Below are 17176 nucleotides of genomic sequence, written 5' to 3' on the forward strand. Positions count from 1 at the left end.
CTCGATGATCCTGGAGGGCTCTTCCAGCACTCGCGGTGGCTCTGGGGCAGCTGCAGGCGCGTGGGGACCGAGGCTTGGGGCTCAGCTGAGCCGGCAGTGTCAGCGTTCAGGAGCACGGAATCACGGAATGATTGCATGCAGGAGCTTCTGCTGGAGAGCTCTGGGTGCCAGGGGTGCACAGACACAAATCTGACCCACCATGGGTTTGGGATGGACACGTTTTTATACCCTCATCAAACACATTTTTATACCCTCATCAAACACGTTTTTATACTCTTATCAAACACGGTTTTATACCCTTATCATTCTATAACTACATATTAATTATTGACCTGTATCTGGCCCGCCATGGGTTCAGGATGAGCACAGTTTTATACCCTTATCAAACACATTTTTATACCCTTATCAAACACATTTTATACCCTTATCAAACACGTTTTTATACCCATATCATTCTATAACTACATATTAATTATTGGCCCAAATCTGACCCGCCATGGGTTCGGGATGAACACGTTTTTATATTCTATCTTTATATAACTTTCGTATTAATTATTGAACATTGTTCTGTTGCATTGATTTCATCCAGGTATGGGTTCCTCATGGCCCCCCTCAAGCTTCTGACGTAGTTTCCTCATGATTCTTCTTACGATTAAATAATAATATTTAATTACTAAACAATCATCACATCTAGCAATTATATGATTTATCACATACTGGTTACACAGGTGCAATTTCACATGATCCGGCAAACACAAAGCCTAACATTTTCAGAGTCTATTTTTAACATTTTTGCAGGGTCCTGCTAACTCTAGCTTTCCTTCTAACTCCCCGAATTTTCTGATTTTAAAACCTTTTGCTCTCAGCAGCTGCCCTGGGGCGCTGCCCTGGCCTGAGAGCATCCCCAGCCCCACCTGCCCGCGGGGTCTGGCTGAGCGCTGCCCGCCTCCAGCACGGGCTTTTCCCCCGCAGGGTATGAATCCCGGGCGTGCAGCGACTCCGAGGATTCCTGGGAGCTGGATCCCCGCTCGGGCTGCGCCGGGGCCCGCGGCGGCGACCCCGCCACCGACAGCGCCTCCGAGGCGTCCGACTCGGCCACCAGCGAGAGCCGCGGCGTCAAGACCAGCGGCTCCAGCGACTCCGTGGACGCGCTGGAGGAAGAGGAGGGATGCTCTTCCTCCCGGCCGGAGCTGCTGCCGCTGTGCGCGCCGACCGCGCGGGAGCTGAGCGGCTCCCCCGGCAGCTCCGTGCCGCTGCCTGCCGCGGGCACCGGGGACTGTTCCTGCCTCCGGCAGGTGTCCGGGGGCCGGGCGGCTCCGGGGCCGCGGCTGCCCGCGGCGGGGCTCGGCGGCGCATCTCCGGGGCGCGGCTCCGGCCACGGCGACCTCGTCCTGCGGCCGCCGCCGGGCTTCGGCGACTCCAGCTCCGAGGAGGAGTTCTACGATGCTGCGGACAGGCTGAGCCCGCCGGAGGCGCTGGCAGGTACAGCCCCGGGCCGGGGGATGCCCCTGCTGCTGCCCCTGCCCCCGGGGGCTCCGCTGCCCGCTCTTGTGCAGCCCCTGCAGGGCTTTGGAAGCAGCTCGGAGCCCCCGGTCTCCTCAGCAGCCTTGTGTGGTTTTCAGGGCAGCCAGGATGGGGGAAGAGGCAGAAATTTTGAGTCCGTGTTTCAGAAGGCTGGTCTATTATATTATCATATATATTACATTTAAAAACCACACTAAAACTACATTAAAAGAACAGAGAAAAAAGATACATCTGAAAGTAAGACAGGAGTAGAAGGGGATGTGTAACGAAAGTTTGTGGCTCCCAGAGCCTGGCCCAGCCTCCTTGATTGGTTATTAAGTAGAAACATCCAACATGGACCAATCAAGGAAGCGCCTGCTGCATCCCACAGCAGCAGACAGTAAATTGTTTGCATTTGTTCCTGAGGCCCCTCAGCTTCTCAGGAGAAGAAAATCCTGACAAAAGGATTTTCCTAAAATATCATGAGTACGCCCTTGCAGGGGGATTTGTAACCGCGTGCAAGCACTGGGTGCTGGGACAAGTCAGTTTTCAGGGGAGAGGCGCTCTGGAATCTCCCGAACCTGTGAAACATTGCTAGATGAAGCCCCGAGATCGAGGGTCACGCTCTGGTCAGAGTTTCAGAGCTGGGTCAAGCATTCCCAGGGCTGGGCAGCTCCCTGGCCACTGTGTTGTCTCAGGAATGGGAGTGTTCTTGTTCCTGAAGGAATCAGCTCCTCCAGTATTAACAGAACCGCTTAGGAATTATTTCACGCCCTCAGAACAGTTTTGGCTTTTACAGTAATGCAGAAAACTGTCACTGTGGGAATTGTTGCCACCCGAATGTCCCGCTGGGAGCCTCTGGCCGTGTTTCTGTGTGGTGACAAGCCTGCAGCTGCGGGCAGTGCTCTCGGGGGGCTGCTGCTGTCCCCACATTCCCCTGGGGAATGACGGCCACACCTGCCTTCAGGTGAGGCTGCTCCCTGACTGCCAGCCCTGGGCTTCCGTCCCTGCAGCCACACACCCAGCCTCTGCCTTCTTCTTGACACCCCACTCCACAAAGGTTCCTGACCACTAGAGACCGTTTCCTTTTGCCCTGGGGAGCCAGGCACTGCTGCTGGACTCCAGTGCCTGTGGTTCCGAGTCCTGGGCCGGGAGCTTGTTTGCCCGCTGTGTGGGCATGAGGGTGTTCTGCTGCCCGGGGCTGCCTCCTGATTTCCATGTTTTCTCTTGCCATCAGGCCATGACACAGCATCCCGGGAGGGCGCAGAGGACTCCTCCTGCATCCCAAAGAGGCTGAGGTGCCACAGCTTGGGGGAGAACCCGTCGACGGGGGAGAAGCAGGGGCAGGAGAAGGGGCTGGCCTGCAGCAAGAGCCTGAGGAAGAGAAGGTCTTTCCTGAAAACGGATTACACCTCCCAGGTCAGCTTCCCTGCAGCTGTCCCGGGCTCTCCACAGCGCTGCTGCTCCTGGCCACCCACCCAGCCCTCGGCAGAGGACCCGGGGAAGGACGAGGAGAGGGGGATTCCTGCAGCCCCCCAGGCCCAGGGGGACCCTGCTGGCACAGAGCCCTGCTCTGCTGCGATGGACGCGGAGCCTGACGCCGCGGGGACAAACTCGGTGATGGAATGGCTGGCTTCCCCCCCGCTGGACCTTCACCATCCTGCTGGCCAGCGTGGGGAGGAGGCCAGCAGCCCCCAGCCACAGCACCCCGCTTTGCTGTCCCTGGAGCCCCTTCCCCGAGGGCAGGGTGGGGCTGCCCAGGAGGGCTGCCCAGGGCAGGCAGATCCCGGCGGTCAGAGCGAGGACAGCCTTGTGCCCTCTGCTGTTGCGAGCCGCCCTGTTGAGCCCCTGCTGCCGCCGCCGGCTCCCGGCCCCAGCACGGCCTCTCCCCGGGAGCCGGCCCGGGGGCAGGGGCTGCCCCCGGCCAGGGTGGAGCCGTCCCTGGCTGCCTGTCCGGAGAGCAAAGGCGGTGGCCAGAGCTGCGGCACGGGCTGTGACAATGGTCAGTGCCGTGCTGATGGCCAGTGCCATGCTGACAGTCAGGGCAGTGCCAGTGGTCAGTGCCATGCCGATGGCCAGTGCCACGATGATGGTCAGTGCCTCAATGATGGTCAGTTCCATGCCGATGCCCAGTGCCGTGCTGACAGCCAGGGCCCTGCCAGCAGCAGCTGCGAGGGGGCCGTGCCCCAGGCCAGGGTGGTGCCTGGGGAGGCCCAGTGCCGGCTGCCCGAGGGGCTCGGGGGGTTCCCGGGGGCAGCCCGGCTCCTGGCAGACCGCAGCAGCGCCTCGGGGGCTCTCAGCCGCCTCTCCTGGCTCTCACTCGGCGTGAGGACACAGCCCGTGTCCCCCAGCCCCATGTCCCCCAGCCCGGTGTCCCCCAGCCCGGTGTCCCCCAGCCTGCAGGACACGGCGGATGACCCCCCGGAGATCTTTGCCGGTCTGGCGACCCGCGGGTGCAGCGGGGCCGGTGCTGGCGGCGGGAAGGTGCCACCGCGCCCTGCAGGAGCCGGCTCCGGCCAGGAGCGGGCGAGCAGCTCGGAGCCAGGGGCAGGGCAGCCCGGAGGCGCAGGAAGCGCGGCTCAGCCGCAGCCGCAGCCCGCACAGGCTTCTCCGCCCCGAGAGCAGCCGGCGGGGCTGGGGCCGCGCTCCTGCCCGCCTCCACCTGCCGGGCTTTGCATCCCCTCGGTCCCAGCTCCCCCGGGGAAAGGAGCAGCGGGCCGCGGGGCTGCACGGCACCCGCTCCTCTGTTTTAACCCCGAGGAGGGTGAGCAGACCCCTCTGCCCCCCTCCGCAGCTCCGCCGGGGCTGGACAGCTGTGGCTGCCGCCTGCCCTACATCAGCTGCTTCCCGCAGCCCCGCAGCCCGGGGGAGCGGGAAGCCAGCCCCCCGCAGCTGCCGGGGCCCCTCACCAGCCCGCCCTGCAGCAGCCTCAGCCTCGCCGGGAGCCCTGGGAGCGGCGTCCCGGCCCCCGTGGCTGGGGACGCGGCAGGGCAGGACCCCCACCTCCGAGTGCTGGGGCAGCTGAAGGACCAGGCGTGGACGAGCCCTGCGGATTTCTCCCGCTTCCTGGCCCACACCGTGGAGCTGCAGGAGGTTGTGGGGAAGCTCTGTGGGAGCCAGGCCACCCACCTGCACCACCAGTGCGCCGAGCAGGGCGTGGAGAGCAAGGGTGCCCTGGGCTGGGCTTCCCGGGACCTGCTGTCCAGCTGCCAAGCGCTGCTGAGCGCGGAGCAGCCTCTCACAGAGGTGCAGCGTGCTCTGAGAGCCACCTTCGACCGCCTGGTGCAGCTGGCCGTGACCTGCTTCCAGGTGTCGCACTGCCGGCGCTGCAGGCAGCGGCAGCAGGAGCTGGGGGCTGCCCTGGGGGACGTGGTGGGCAGCTACCAGCAGCTGGTGCAGGCTGTGCACCAGCAGCTCCACGGGCAGGTGTGCCCTGAGCTGGGCAGCAAGCTCCTCGCCCGCCAGCACACGGCCCTAGCAGCTGCCATCCTCTGCCTCCTGCAGCAGTTCAGGCCGTCCCCGTGGCTGTGACGGGCGGGGAGGGGGCACACCAGGGCCCGGGGGTGGGGGACCGAGCCCAGATGTGTGCCCTCAGGCTGTCCCCCAGGCGATGTGGCAGGACGTGCCCAGGAGCAGCCGTGCCCCAGGGGCTCCTGGAGCACTGTCACCTGTGTGTGTCCTGCCCAGGGCTCGTCCCCTGTGCGGGTGGCCGGTCCCACGGAGCTGTCTCAGCAGCCTTTGCCACGCGTGGGGATGACTGTGAGCCCTTCAGCCCGCCCTTCGCTCACGCTGCTCTCGGGCAGGCTCTGGACTGAAGGGACATCAACCCCGCCCTGGCCAGTGTGGGGCGGCTTCCTCCACCGCGGCGGCCGGGGGAACGCAGTGATCCCGGGGCCGGCTGCCTGGGGATATTGGGGGGTGGCTGCCTCTCCCCGGGGAGCTGTGGGGGGCTGCAGCTGAGGGGCACGGCTGGGCGTGAGTGACGGCACCGTGGGGACAGGACTGTCCCCTGGCTCGGGGACGCTGACGGGGATCATCGCCACTCCCAGCCTGCCAAGAGCCCCCAGGGCACAGCAGCAGGCACCGGTGGTGGCTTGAGCTCAGGTTAAGCCCTGGCTTGGGTCAAACCTCAAAGCTGGGTTAGCCCCCCACTGCTCCTGCTCGCCCCACTGTCGCACGCACTCGGGCACAATGAAAGGGTGCGCTGCGAGAGAGGAATGAAAACACATAACCTAACTTACCTCAGGCGACCTCCAGGTCCTGCTGCCACCGGCCGTGAGGCTTCAGGGCTCCTTTGGCAGCGATGGCTGAGGTAACGCGCCGGCTCAGCTGCACCAAGCACACTCCTGCTGTGCCTGGCACTGCTCTGTGCAGGGCACAGCCGAGCCCAGGCACCTGGGCCGCGGGGCTCAGGGAGCTGTGCGTGCCAGCTGCGACGAGGTACCGCTCATCAGTAACTGTAGGGACACAATGGGGATCTAAACCTTTTATTTTATATTAGACACGCACAACTAGCCGCAGGCTTCAGCAGCTCGCCGGGTCTTCAGCGGGTTTGGGCTGCTGGGACACGGTGCCCTTGGGAGCTGCTCCCCGTGCTGCACTCCCCGGCGGGAGCAGCGCTGCCCTGTCCCACGGCAGGTGTCTCCCTTGCCCAAAAGCTTTGCAATCCTGACCTCGCCTTACTCTGTTTCAATGAAGAGAACGCCTCAAAGCTCTCCTCCCCGCCTCAGAACAAGCGCAGGAGCCACAAACACAGAGCTGCAGAGAAGCAAAGCTGCATCGCTGCCAGTTTTCCCTTGATCCCAGGCTCTGCCAGGCTCTCCTCTCCCGGGCACGGGCCATGCCCAGCACCGCGGTCCCGAGCTAGAAGGTGCTGCTCCAGCGAGGTGGTCACACTGCTGGGAGCAGCTGTCACGCTGGTGCTTCCTGCCTGCGCAGCTCCTCACCACGAAATAAAGAGTTTGCTTGGGCAGCAGTGGCTCCCTGAGGGGTCTCCGCCTGGTCTGCTGTGTCCGCTAGCACGTAGCCCTTCCCAGAGGAAACTCCAGCCCTCAGAGCTGCTGGCCAGCTCCGTGTCTCGTAGAAGGTGGACAGGACATCAAACACTGTCAGGGCACACAGCTGGGTCACACGTGTGCTGTGACAACGGTGCCACACTGAACACGCGGGGGGTGCTGACAGCTGACCCAGAGAAGGTCCCCCACCCAACACCTGCTTGAGGCAGCTCACCCGGGGCACACAGGTATTTTGGAGAGGACTCGAGGGAGCTCTGGGCAAAGCAGTAGCTGTGTCAACTAGAGCAAGGTGCCCCTGTCTTGGCTGACACGTGCCACCTGCCAGTGTCCCACACCTGCTATCACTGCCAGGCAGGGAGACCCCACCCCTGGGCACACGGAGCCCCCCCAGCCCCGTCTGTGCACGGAGAGGCAACACAATCCTCACGTCAGGGGTGAAAACACTGAGGAGCTGGCCCTCTGCAGCCACCAACAGAGAGCTGAAGGAGCACGAGCTCATGCTCTGCTGTGCCCAGGCGTGCCAGCCCATGGGGGCACAGGACACCGCCGCCCCTGCCGGCCACTGTCAGGCTTGGCCGAGGTGGCACAGCCCTGGGGAGTGCCATCCCTGTCCCCAGAGCCAGCCCCCGCGCGAGCCCCTCACCCTGGTTGATGGCCAGCGTCTCGGAGTGGTAGTTCCTGCAGTTGGGGGCTCTCACCATGTACTCACGGATGGGCAGCCGGGCCGTCTGCAGGCGCTGCTCCCGCGCCCTCCGCAGGGTCAGCTGCTGCAGGGACGGACAGACAGACAGACAGACAGGCCTCGCACCGGGGCCCGCGCTGCCGCTCCCAGCTCGCTGCTGGGCGCAGGATTGGAGGGAAAAGGGCCGGGGGGAGGCAGCCCCAGCAGCGGGGCGGGGCTGCCCACGGGGCAGGCAGCACCTTGTGGATGCTCTCGTCCACCAGCCCTCCCAGCACGTACACCTTGCTGGGATCGATGTCTTCAAGCACTGCAAAGAGGAGGTGCGCCGGCTCACGGCTTCTCCCAGCACACCACCCCCCGGGACAGCCCCGGGCAGAGCCTCCCCGCCCCGGGCTGCAGCCTGGGGCACACAGGGGCCACCAGAGCCAGATGTGAGCACACGGTATGGCTCAGCCCATGTGAGGAGCAACCTCCCTGAGGCACGGAATGGCCTCAAAAAGAACATCCCAAAAGTCAGCCTTTGGCCCTGGTTCTCCCTTTCCTAAAGTGAAATACACACCGTTCTCAGAGTCAGGAGTGAGATAAACAATGGCCTCCACAGGAAACAGGTCCAGGTAACTCTCTGGAGTGGTATCCATCTCAAAAACACAAGACAGAGTGGGGCAGCCCGTCAGCCTGAGGTACATCTGCCAGAGCAAAGCCCCCTCCCCGCCACAGAGCTACCCCGGGCCTGACACTGCTGCTTGGGACACACAAACTGCTGAAGGTCTTGCAGATCCTACAGCTCTCCAGTGACCTGGGTTTTTCCTTTTCACTTGGACAATGCTTCTGTTCTAGGCACTGATCAACACACCCAAAGAACTCCATTAAAGTCTCCCCTCATCAGAAGCTCTCGGGGTGCTTTGAGGAAGGGAGAGCAGCAGCAACTGCCTCGTCCCGCCTCAGCAGCAGAGCACAGGGCTGGCTCTCCCCGGCCCCAGAGGCTCACCAGGTAGCCAGCGAAGCCGTCGTTCATGCGGAAGCACTGCTCGTAGATCGGCGTGCCCGCCGCGAACCCCGTCAGGCACAGCCAGAAGGGCCGAGCGGCGCGCCGGTTCGCCCCGTAGAGCCGCCGGATCTGCGACGCCAGCCGGCCGCTCTCCTTGGGGACACAGCGACACGCTCACCCCGAGCCTGGCGCCGCGCTCCCGCCGAGCTCGGAGCCTCCGGGCCGCTCCCGCTGCTCCGCCGAGCTCCCGGTGCCCGCCCGCAGCAGGGACGGGCAAACACCGAGAGCAGCCTGTCCGGGACCCCCGAGCAGCCCCCGGGACCCCCGAGCAGCCCCCGGGACCCCCCAGCAGCCTCCGAGCAGCCTCTGGGACCCCCGAGTAGCCTCCGGGACCCCCAGCAGCCCTGGGACCGCTGAGCAGCCCTAGGACCCCCCAGCAGCCTGTCTGGGACCCCCGAGAAACCCCAGGACCCCCGAGCAGCCCCCGGGACCCTCGAGCATCCCTGGGACCCCCGAGCAGCCCCCGGGACCCCACAGCAGCCCCGGACCCCCCAGCAGCCCCGGACCCCCCAGCAGCCCCCGAGCAGCCCCCGGGACCCCTGAGCAACCCCCAGGACCCCCGAGCAGTCCCGGGACCCCCGAGCATCCCTGGGACCCCCCAGCAGCCCCGCACCTTCTCGCTCATGCTGCCGCCCACGCCGAGGTCCACGCAGAGCCGCGGCCCCGCCGCCCTCGCCGCCAGCAGCCGCTCCGTGGCCAGCGCAGCCGGGACCCTCCCGCGGCGGACGGACGGCGGCCCGGGCCCGGCGGGGCCGCTGCCGAGCGCCGCTCCCGGCCCGTCCCCGGCCCCGGCCGGTGCCGCTCGCCGCGCCCGGCGGCGCTGCCGCTCCTGCCGCCGCTTCCCGCGCCGGGCGGCCAGAACCCGCTGCCAGCGCCGCCGCTTCCGCAGCGCGTTCCTCTGCCGGGGGAAGCGGGCACGGCGCTCAGCGCCGAGCACCGAGCGGGGCACCGAGCACAGAGCACCGAGCACAGCACCGAGCACCGAGCACAGCACCGAGCACCGAGCGGAGCACCGAGCACAGAGCACCGAGCACAGCACCGAGCACCGAGCACAGCACCGAGCACCGAGCGGAGCACCGAGCACAGAGCACCGAGCACAGCACCGAGCACCGCGAGCGGCACCGAGCACCGAGCACCGAGCACAGCACCGAGCACCGAGAGGGGCACCGAGCACAGAGCACCGAGCACAGCACCGAGCACCGAGCACAGCACCGAGCACAGAGCACCGAGCACAGCACCGAGCACCGCGAGCGGCACCGAGCACCGAGCACCGAGCACAGCACCGAGCACCGAGAGGGGCACCGAGCGCGGCCCCGAGCACCGAGCACAGAACCGAGCACGGAGCACCGAGCGCGGCCCCGAGCACCGAGCACCGACCCCAGCCCCGCACCGAGCACCGAGCGCGGCCCCGAGCACGCACCGAGCACGGCAGCCCCGCCGAGTCGCCCGCCCGCGCCGCGCTGGGATCGCCCGCGGCCGAGGGCTCGATCCGCAGCAGCCGCAGCGCCTCGGCCGCCACCGCCGCCTCCGCCTCGGCCGCCGCCTCCGAGCCCGCCGCCGCCTCCGCCTCGGCCTCGGCCACCGCCGCCTCCGCCTCGCCCGGCTCCGCGCCCGCCGCCGCCCCGGCCTCCATGGCGCCGCCGGCGCGGAAGGGGCGGGCCCGGGGCCGGTGCTGCCGTCCCCCCGCGCTGCGGCACCGCCCCGGCGCGCCCGGCTCTGCCCGCGGAGCCCGCTGCTCCCGAGCCCCTCTCCCGCCCAGCGGGCCGGCTCCGGTGCCGCTCGGTGGAGCCCGCTGCTCCCGAGCCCCTCTCCCGCCCAGCGGGCCGGCTCCGGTGCCGCTCGGTGACGGCGCGCTCCGTTTGTCTCCGTGTTTGTCGCTCGCACAAGGGATGGCGCACGCCTGGGCAGCTGGGGATAACTTCCCAGGGATGCTCCTCCATCGTGCACCCTTGCCTTTTATATATTTGCTTTGTAATATTCCAGTTATTGTATCGCCACTCTGCCTTTCCCGTCCCATCGTGCTGTGTCTGCACAGGCAAGCATAAGCAGATGGAATTTGGGTAACTCTTGGAATCCAGATAGGCGATGAATCCCAAAAAACTACTTCTGATTTGGAAGAGGTGGAGGATTTCATGACCAGCACAAGCTTGTGGCTGGAGCTGCGGGAAGCCAGCTCACTGCTGGCTGGCCAGGCCACGAGCAGCAGCCCCCAGACAGCTCTGGAAATCTGCATCCCCCATTCTGGTACCATGCTTGTGGGACACCAAGCTGCGTTTCAGTCAGGTGCACACAGGCAGGTGTGTGCTTGTGATTGTGAGATGTGTGGAAACTGATCAGGGGACAATTAAAGGGTGAATTCTAATAAAGAACTGAGGGAGTAGAGCATGGAAGAAGGCCTTTGAACCCATCCTTTGTTTGCAATTAACGTTTATAGCATCTGAATTAAAGCTTTAAGGATGTTGCTGCTGTTTGACAGGAACTTTCTGCACGTAGCCAAGCCTTGAACAGCTTTGCAATAATAACCCTTTGAGGTGTAGTTTTAGAATATTGCTTGTAGTAAGTATCACCGACGGGGTCTGTGTGCAAATCCCCAGCGGGACGGGACTGCCGGGAGCGTGCCCTGAGCTGTTTGTCTCCAGCATCACTGTCACTGCGTGGCTGTGGCAATGGGAAGGTGCTGGGTGATGTTGGCACTTTCAGATTGGTCTAGACTAGAGACTGACTGTCCAACACAGGTGATTCTGGGAGTCTCTGCTATCAGGGTGACCCCCAGATGTGTTGAAAGTCCTTTTCCCAGCCCGGCTGTTGAAGGAGCCAGGACTCTTGGGCTGCAGTTCTCAGGGCTGTTCATTAATTGTTATCTGAACATTTTCTGCCTGGCCTGCCGCTATCTGCTCAGCAGCTCAGCCAGGGGCACGCTGCCCTCCCACGGGGCTGCTGCTGTCTGTGACACTAAAAACGACGTGTGCTGTATGTACAGTTCTGTTCCCAGAGCTGTCACCTGTGCCAGACAGTGACTGTCCACTCCAGGCCAGTCTGGAAGCGCCAGCATCCCCCAAACCATGGGGGCCAGGAAGAAGAAGGAAGAAGGGCAGGGCCCGCCCTGATTCCTCCCCTTGGAGCCTCAGCCCCCCCTGTACAAAATCCAAACCCCCGTGTACAAAATCCTCACACTGTTCCCTCACCCTGTGATCATTGCTGCTGTGCTCTCTAAACCTGTGTGACATTCAATTCTTCATACAGAGTTGGTAGTTTGTTCCATGGGCTAGGATCGAAATTCCAGGGGTCTTAGGCTGCCTGCCAGGCTCTCAGAGCCATCCAGGGCACCCAGAGGGGTGTCCACATGTAGTTTTTAGTGTCACAGACAGCAGCAGCCCCGTGGGAGGGCAGCGTGCCCCTGGCTGAGCTGCTGAGCAGATCGCGGCAGGCCAGGCAGAAAATGTTCAGATAACAATTAATGAACAGCCCTGAGAACTGCAGCCCAAGAGTCCTGACTCCTTCAACAGCCGGGCTGGGAAAAGGACTTTCAACACATCTGGGGGTCATCCTGAGCAGAGGAGGCTCCGAGAGGGCAGGAGCTGGAAAGCCCCTGGCAGGGTCAGCAGTGCCCAGCAGCAGCCACAGCCTCCACAGAGCATCAGCATCCCCTCACCTGCGTGCAGGTCGGGAGGAGTGAGCCCAGGGCTCGCCAGGCTGTCCAGGCAGGCCCAGTGTGGGGATGCTGGGGGACACAAGACACACGAGAGACTCTGGGCCTGGTTAGCAGAGGAGATTTGATAACAGGATGCCTTGGCAAAAGCGAAAGACTTTGAAAATTAGACCTAGATTGCAAGAGGATTCAATCAGACAGGTTCACTGGGAAAGGAAAACCCCAGCAAACTCTGCAAGCAAGAGATGCTGCCATGTGCAGAAGCTCATGTATGTGATTCTACCCTAATCACTGCAGTACGCATTACTAGTCTCCCCAAAACATTCTCTAAGCATTCGTGTGTGGATGGGGACCCGGGGGCCATCCCCTAGGCTGGGGACAGAAGGAAAAGCTGTTCCCCCAGCAGTGGCTGGAATCCCCTGCCAGCCCACAGGACAGGGCTGGAGGTGCTGTGGTGTGTCTGCAGGAGGGGGTTCCATGAGGCAGGGGGTTGTGTTGAGACATCAACTTTAAGGAATTTAGGGATTTTAGAGGAGCTGGGATTTTAGTGACAGGTAAGCTTTATTGGAGCTAATTACAATAAATGGGTAGGCCTTGATGGAGTTAAGAGTTAGTAGCTAACTAATAATGGATTGCTGGGCACCACGATGTTTGGTCAGCTGGGTTTAGAATGAAGAATACAGAAATAATAATAATGAAGAATATAGAAACTGACAAACAGCTTCGAGGAACATAAGACAATCGTGGGATTCCTCTGGTCTGAAACCAACTGAAGACAAGGAATGGGAGCTCCACCAAGGGTTCGTTTGTCACATTTGCATTGGAAAGGCAGAAAGGTCAGAACGAGGAGGACTCCATTTCCTTCCTCATTTTGGGACCCCTCCCCATGGAAGGGACCACTGACCCATTTCAAGGAACACACTGTGCATCCTTAATGGCTTTTGAGCTAATTACCATACCAGGGAATGGGATGCACCCAAGCTATGAACATGTGTTTGTATTTTGGGTATCAATACCTGCCCAGGTAATTTTCTTAAGTAGCATGTTAAATACAGTTTTAGGTTATAACATAATGTTAAAATAGAAACGACGCTGTGTAAGATAGTTTTTTAAAGAGAGGATTCACAGTGAGACAGCAGCCACAGGACACCAAAATCTTTCAGAGAATTTATTGCTCCCTTATCAGAAGAAATAAACTTCTTCCCACCTCTTAGGATTCAGAGGAAGAAGCTGACACTGCCCAGCCAGAATCCTGTGTTTGGATGGAATTTCTGCATCATGGGTGAGGTGTGTGAATATGCAACAGGCTGCTGCTTTTAAGGGTTAATCCTCTGTTAACGTGGGTCCTTTTTCAGGCTCATTTTGCCCAGAAAAGGCACCAGGACTGTCTATACTCTTTGTTTTTATTGTCTCATATTGTCCTGATCCCAATTGTCCAAACTGTTATTACTCTAATTATACTGCTATTTTCACAACCATTTCATTACTATGAAACTTTTAAAACCGAGTGACTGGCATTTTCCACACCAGCCCCTAAGCACACTCTGCCTCCCCCGGGCCCTGCAGCCTGCCATGGGCCCTGTCCCTGGGGCAGGTCTCTCCGTGGTGCCCCACATATCCCAGGAATGAGGCGGATCCAAGACTGAGCTGGCAGTTCTGAGGCACAAGTGGTCAGTAGCAGATGGGCTGAGAACATTTTGGGCTGAGACGCAGGGTAGCATGCTAGGGGCAAAGAATAATTTGGAGGAAACTCAGTTCAGCTGTAGGGGACAGAAGGAACATTTTGGGGATAAGACAGAGGTCACAGTGGCACTCCCAGCATGACATAGACCCAGAGTGTGGGGAATGGATTTGTAGAGAGTTCTCAAAGCCTGGCAGAAGGCCCACACAGTGTGCAAACCTTGGGACCAGAAATGCTGGCTTAGAAATGCCATGGAATGGGACAGACATTGCTGAGAGAGAAATGGAGCTGGAAACAAGTTTCGAAGGATGGCCTTGCAAATAAGAGTGGATACTTTGGAGAAACAGAACTGTGAAAGGGGCACTGCAGAGGGACCCATGAGGGGTAATTTTAGATAATTGGCTTTAAAGCATCCACAGCATGGTGTGGCTAAAGCTGGCAGGCCAAGAAACTCTTAGAGTGTACTGGAATTGGGGAACAGCCAGCTTCTGATTGGTGTGAATTACAACATCTGTGTTGTCTCACCCTTCTCCTGAGACTGAAGATGGAATAGAAGTCTTTAAAACGCCTCTCAGTCGCCCCATCTGTGGGTCAGAAAAGGGCATTATCCAACTCCAGAGGAGGGGCTGGTCCTGCCATGGGGCTCGAGGCCTGGGGCTGTCCCAGATCCTGCGCTCGCTGGCCCCTTCCAGCACGGCAGCACAGCAGGGAGGCCTCTCCAGACTGCTCTTTGCCAAGCAGGTTTCAGCAGCAGCTTCCACGCCCTCAGGACACACGGTTTAAAAAGATGTAGTGGCATTTAATGTGTTTGTAAAAATAATACGTTAGTTATGTTTATAAAAACGTAAGGAGAAATATCCACAGTCCACTAAAGCTTTTGTGGGGAGGAGGAACCCTGACCTTCCCTGGGTAGTTTTGGTAAAAGCCTGGTGCTAATTGTCGTTGGGAGGGCAAAGGGTGCTGTCCCCATAGCTCCCAGGGGCACAGCCCTCATTCACACCCTGTCCTAGACTGCAAGATAACGTGTATATCCTATTTATATTCTATATTTTATTTTATTCTATATATATTTTATTCTTTATTTATTTATTCTATATACTTATTTATTTATATTTATTGTTCTATATATTTTTATTCTATATTTTTTTTTTAATCTGTCAGAGCTGGGGCAGTTCTCTGCTGTTCATGGGGCAGTGTTCTTTATCTCTCCCACAGCCAATCCTCCCTCCAGGAGATCCCTGCTGTTCATGGGCCATTCATTATTAATTACCTTCTGTTCATGGGCCATTAATTGTTAATTATCTTCTATTCCTGGCCACTGAGTGTCCCTGCATGGCTGATAAAATTCCATCATCCCATGGGGAGATGCTCTGCCCAGGGCAGGAGCCAAGCATTCCTACCTGGATACAATCTGGGATTTGGGAACAGCACAGCAACCTCTGCCCCCTGCATTCCCAGAGGAGCAGCTTTCTCCTGCCCTGCATTCCCAGAGGAGCAGCTTTCTCCTGCCCTGCATTCCCAGAGGAGCAGCTTTCTCCTCCCCTGCATTCCCAGAGGAATTCCAGGCCCATCTCCAGCAGCCCTGGAGCTCCAGAGGGAAAATCCAGCCTTGTGCAGGATCTCTGCTCCAGCACAAGCACAGCTGGCACTGCAGGAGGGCTGAGCCACCATGGAATGGCACTGTGCCACCACCCTGACCCACAGGGGGCCAGCTCCTGCTCTGACTCTGGCAGTGGGTTGTTTTTAATTTTTTCTACTGCATTTGTATTTTTAATTTTCTTAGTAAAGAACTGCTATTCCTGCTCCCACATCTTTGCCTGAGAGCCCCTTCATTTCAAAATTACAATTCAGAAGGAAGGGTTACATTTCCATTCAGGGGAGGCTCCTGCCTTCCTCAGCAGGCACCTGGCTGTCCAAACCAAGACACACCCCCAGGTGAGCATCTGGGGCTCCGGCAAAAGGCAGGGCTCGGAGACAGCAGAGCTGTGGCTGGAGCTGAGCACGGCCATGAGATTGGCCAGCAGAAAAATCACCCCAGCAGTAGAAAAGTGAGGGCGTTGGAGCGACGCTCTGTGCACGAGCGCCTGTCCAGGATAATCCCTGAGCTGCAGGAGAGTCTGTCCAGAGAGAGGTGAGGCAGCTCTCAGCTCAGGGCTGCGCTCTGGGCACGGTGTTTGAAGGCTGGCCAGCAGCACTGCACTGGCAATGAGCGAGCAGTGCTGAACCAAAGGCGCGTGTGCTCGCAGCGCCTGGCTGGAACGCTGTCAGTGTGCTTCTGCCGCGTGTGAGCGGGCAAAACACTCCCAGAGTGAGCTGTAACACTGAGATCTGCGTGTGCTGCCGGGGAGGAGAGCTGCTGGCACCTTCCCCTTGTCACAGCCACGCAGTGACAGTGATGCTGGAGACAAACAGCTCGGGGCACGCTCCCAGCAGTCCCGTCCCGCTGGGGATTCAGGGCACGCTTCCGGCAGTCCCGTCCTGTTTGTGATTTGCACACAGACCCTGTCGGTGATATTTTGCAGCGAGCGGCTCCTACCGAGCGCTGCTGGCCGCGCTCCCCAGCCGCACGCGTTGTACACACGCGTCAATGGCCACACACGGCATCTCTCTCCCGTCAGCTCGCACTCAGCCCCTGTGCGCGTCCCGGCTCCCACACGGCTGCTGCCCGGCCCGGCCCCGCTGCCCCGGCCCCGCGCAGGCAGCGAGCCGCTCTGGGCACGGCGCTCCCCGCTCCTGACAGCAGCACGGCAGACGAGCAGCGCCCGGGGCCGCTGCCAGCTCTCGGAGCCGGTGCCGGTATCGGTGCCGGTGTCAGTGCCAGTATCGGTACCAGCTCTCGGAGCCGGTGCCGGTGCTAGCTCTGGGTGCTGGTGCTGGTGTCTGTCAGTCCTAGCTCTCAGTTTGGGTGCCAGTGTCGGTGCCAGCTCTCGGTGTCAGTGTCGGTGCCGGCTCTGGGTGCTGGTGCGGGTGTCAGTCCTAGCTCTCAGTGTCAGTGCCGGTGTCAGGTCTCGGTGTCGGTGCCAGCTCTCGGTGCCGGTGTCAGTGCCGGTATCAGTGCTAGCTCTCGGTACCAGTGCCAGCTCTCGGTGCCGGTGTCAGTGCAGCTCTCGGTGCTGGTGCCGATGTCAAGTGTCGGAGCCAGCTCTCGGTGTCGGAGCCAGCTCTCGGTGTCGGTGCTAGCTCCGGGTGCCAGAGCCATCTCCTGGTGCTGGTATCAGTGCCAGCTCTCGGTGCCAGCTGTCGGTGCCATTGCTCGGTGTCGGTGCCAGCTCTTGGTGCCGGTGTCAGTGCCGGTATCAGTGCTAGCTCGCAGTGCCAGTGCCAGCTCTCGGTGCCGGTATTGGTGCCAGCTCCTGGTGTCGGTGCTGGTGCCAGGTGCCGGTGCCAGTGTTGGTGTCAGGTGTCGCTCTCGGTGCTGGTGACACTGCTCGGTGCCGGTGTCGGTGCCATGTGTCGCTCCCGGTGCCAGCTCTCGGTGCCAGCTCCCGGTGCCGGTGCCATCGCTTGGTGCTGGTGCCAGGTGTCGCTCCTGGTGTTGGTGCCAGTTCTCGGTGCCGGTGCCAGCTCCCGGCTCCGGTGCCACCACTCGGTGCCAGTG

At 60.9% G+C, this 17176-nt stretch overlaps 2 protein-coding genes across 2 annotated transcripts in view; one reads left to right on the forward strand and one right to left on the reverse strand.

The window, feature by feature from the left end:
• FRMPD1 (FERM and PDZ domain containing 1) overlaps positions 1 to 5828 on the forward strand; it is a 32625-nt gene extending 26797 nt beyond the window's left edge. Inside the window, exons 16-17 of the mRNA XM_038125928.1 lie at positions 973 to 1482; positions 2741 to 5828. Of these exons, the coding sequence (XP_037981856.1) occupies positions 973 to 1482; positions 2741 to 5034 (2804 nt within the window). The 3' untranslated portion in view covers positions 5035 to 5828. The remainder of the gene's footprint in view (positions 1 to 972; positions 1483 to 2740) is intronic.
• A 146-nt stretch (positions 5829 to 5974) lies between these two features.
• On the reverse strand, positions 5975 to 16777 carry TRMT10B (tRNA methyltransferase 10B). The gene is made up of 10 exons (XM_038125601.1): positions 16650 to 16777; positions 16115 to 16311; positions 11901 to 11969; positions 9669 to 10156; positions 8862 to 9146; positions 8189 to 8341; positions 7760 to 7838; positions 7440 to 7507; positions 7162 to 7285; positions 5975 to 6608 (listed from the first exon to the last, which is right to left on the reverse strand). The coding sequence occupies exons 1-10, from the start codon at positions 16775 to 16777 to the stop codon at positions 6415 to 6417; spliced, it is 1785 nt and encodes a 594-aa protein (XP_037981529.1). The 3' UTR covers positions 5975 to 6414.
• Positions 16778 to 17176: the final 399 nt, after the last annotated feature.

The sequence above is a fragment of the Motacilla alba genome, chromosome Z (assembly GCF_015832195.1).
Source record: "Motacilla alba alba isolate MOTALB_02 chromosome Z, Motacilla_alba_V1.0_pri, whole genome shotgun sequence".
Taxonomy (NCBI): Eukaryota; Metazoa; Chordata; class Aves; order Passeriformes; family Motacillidae; genus Motacilla; species Motacilla alba.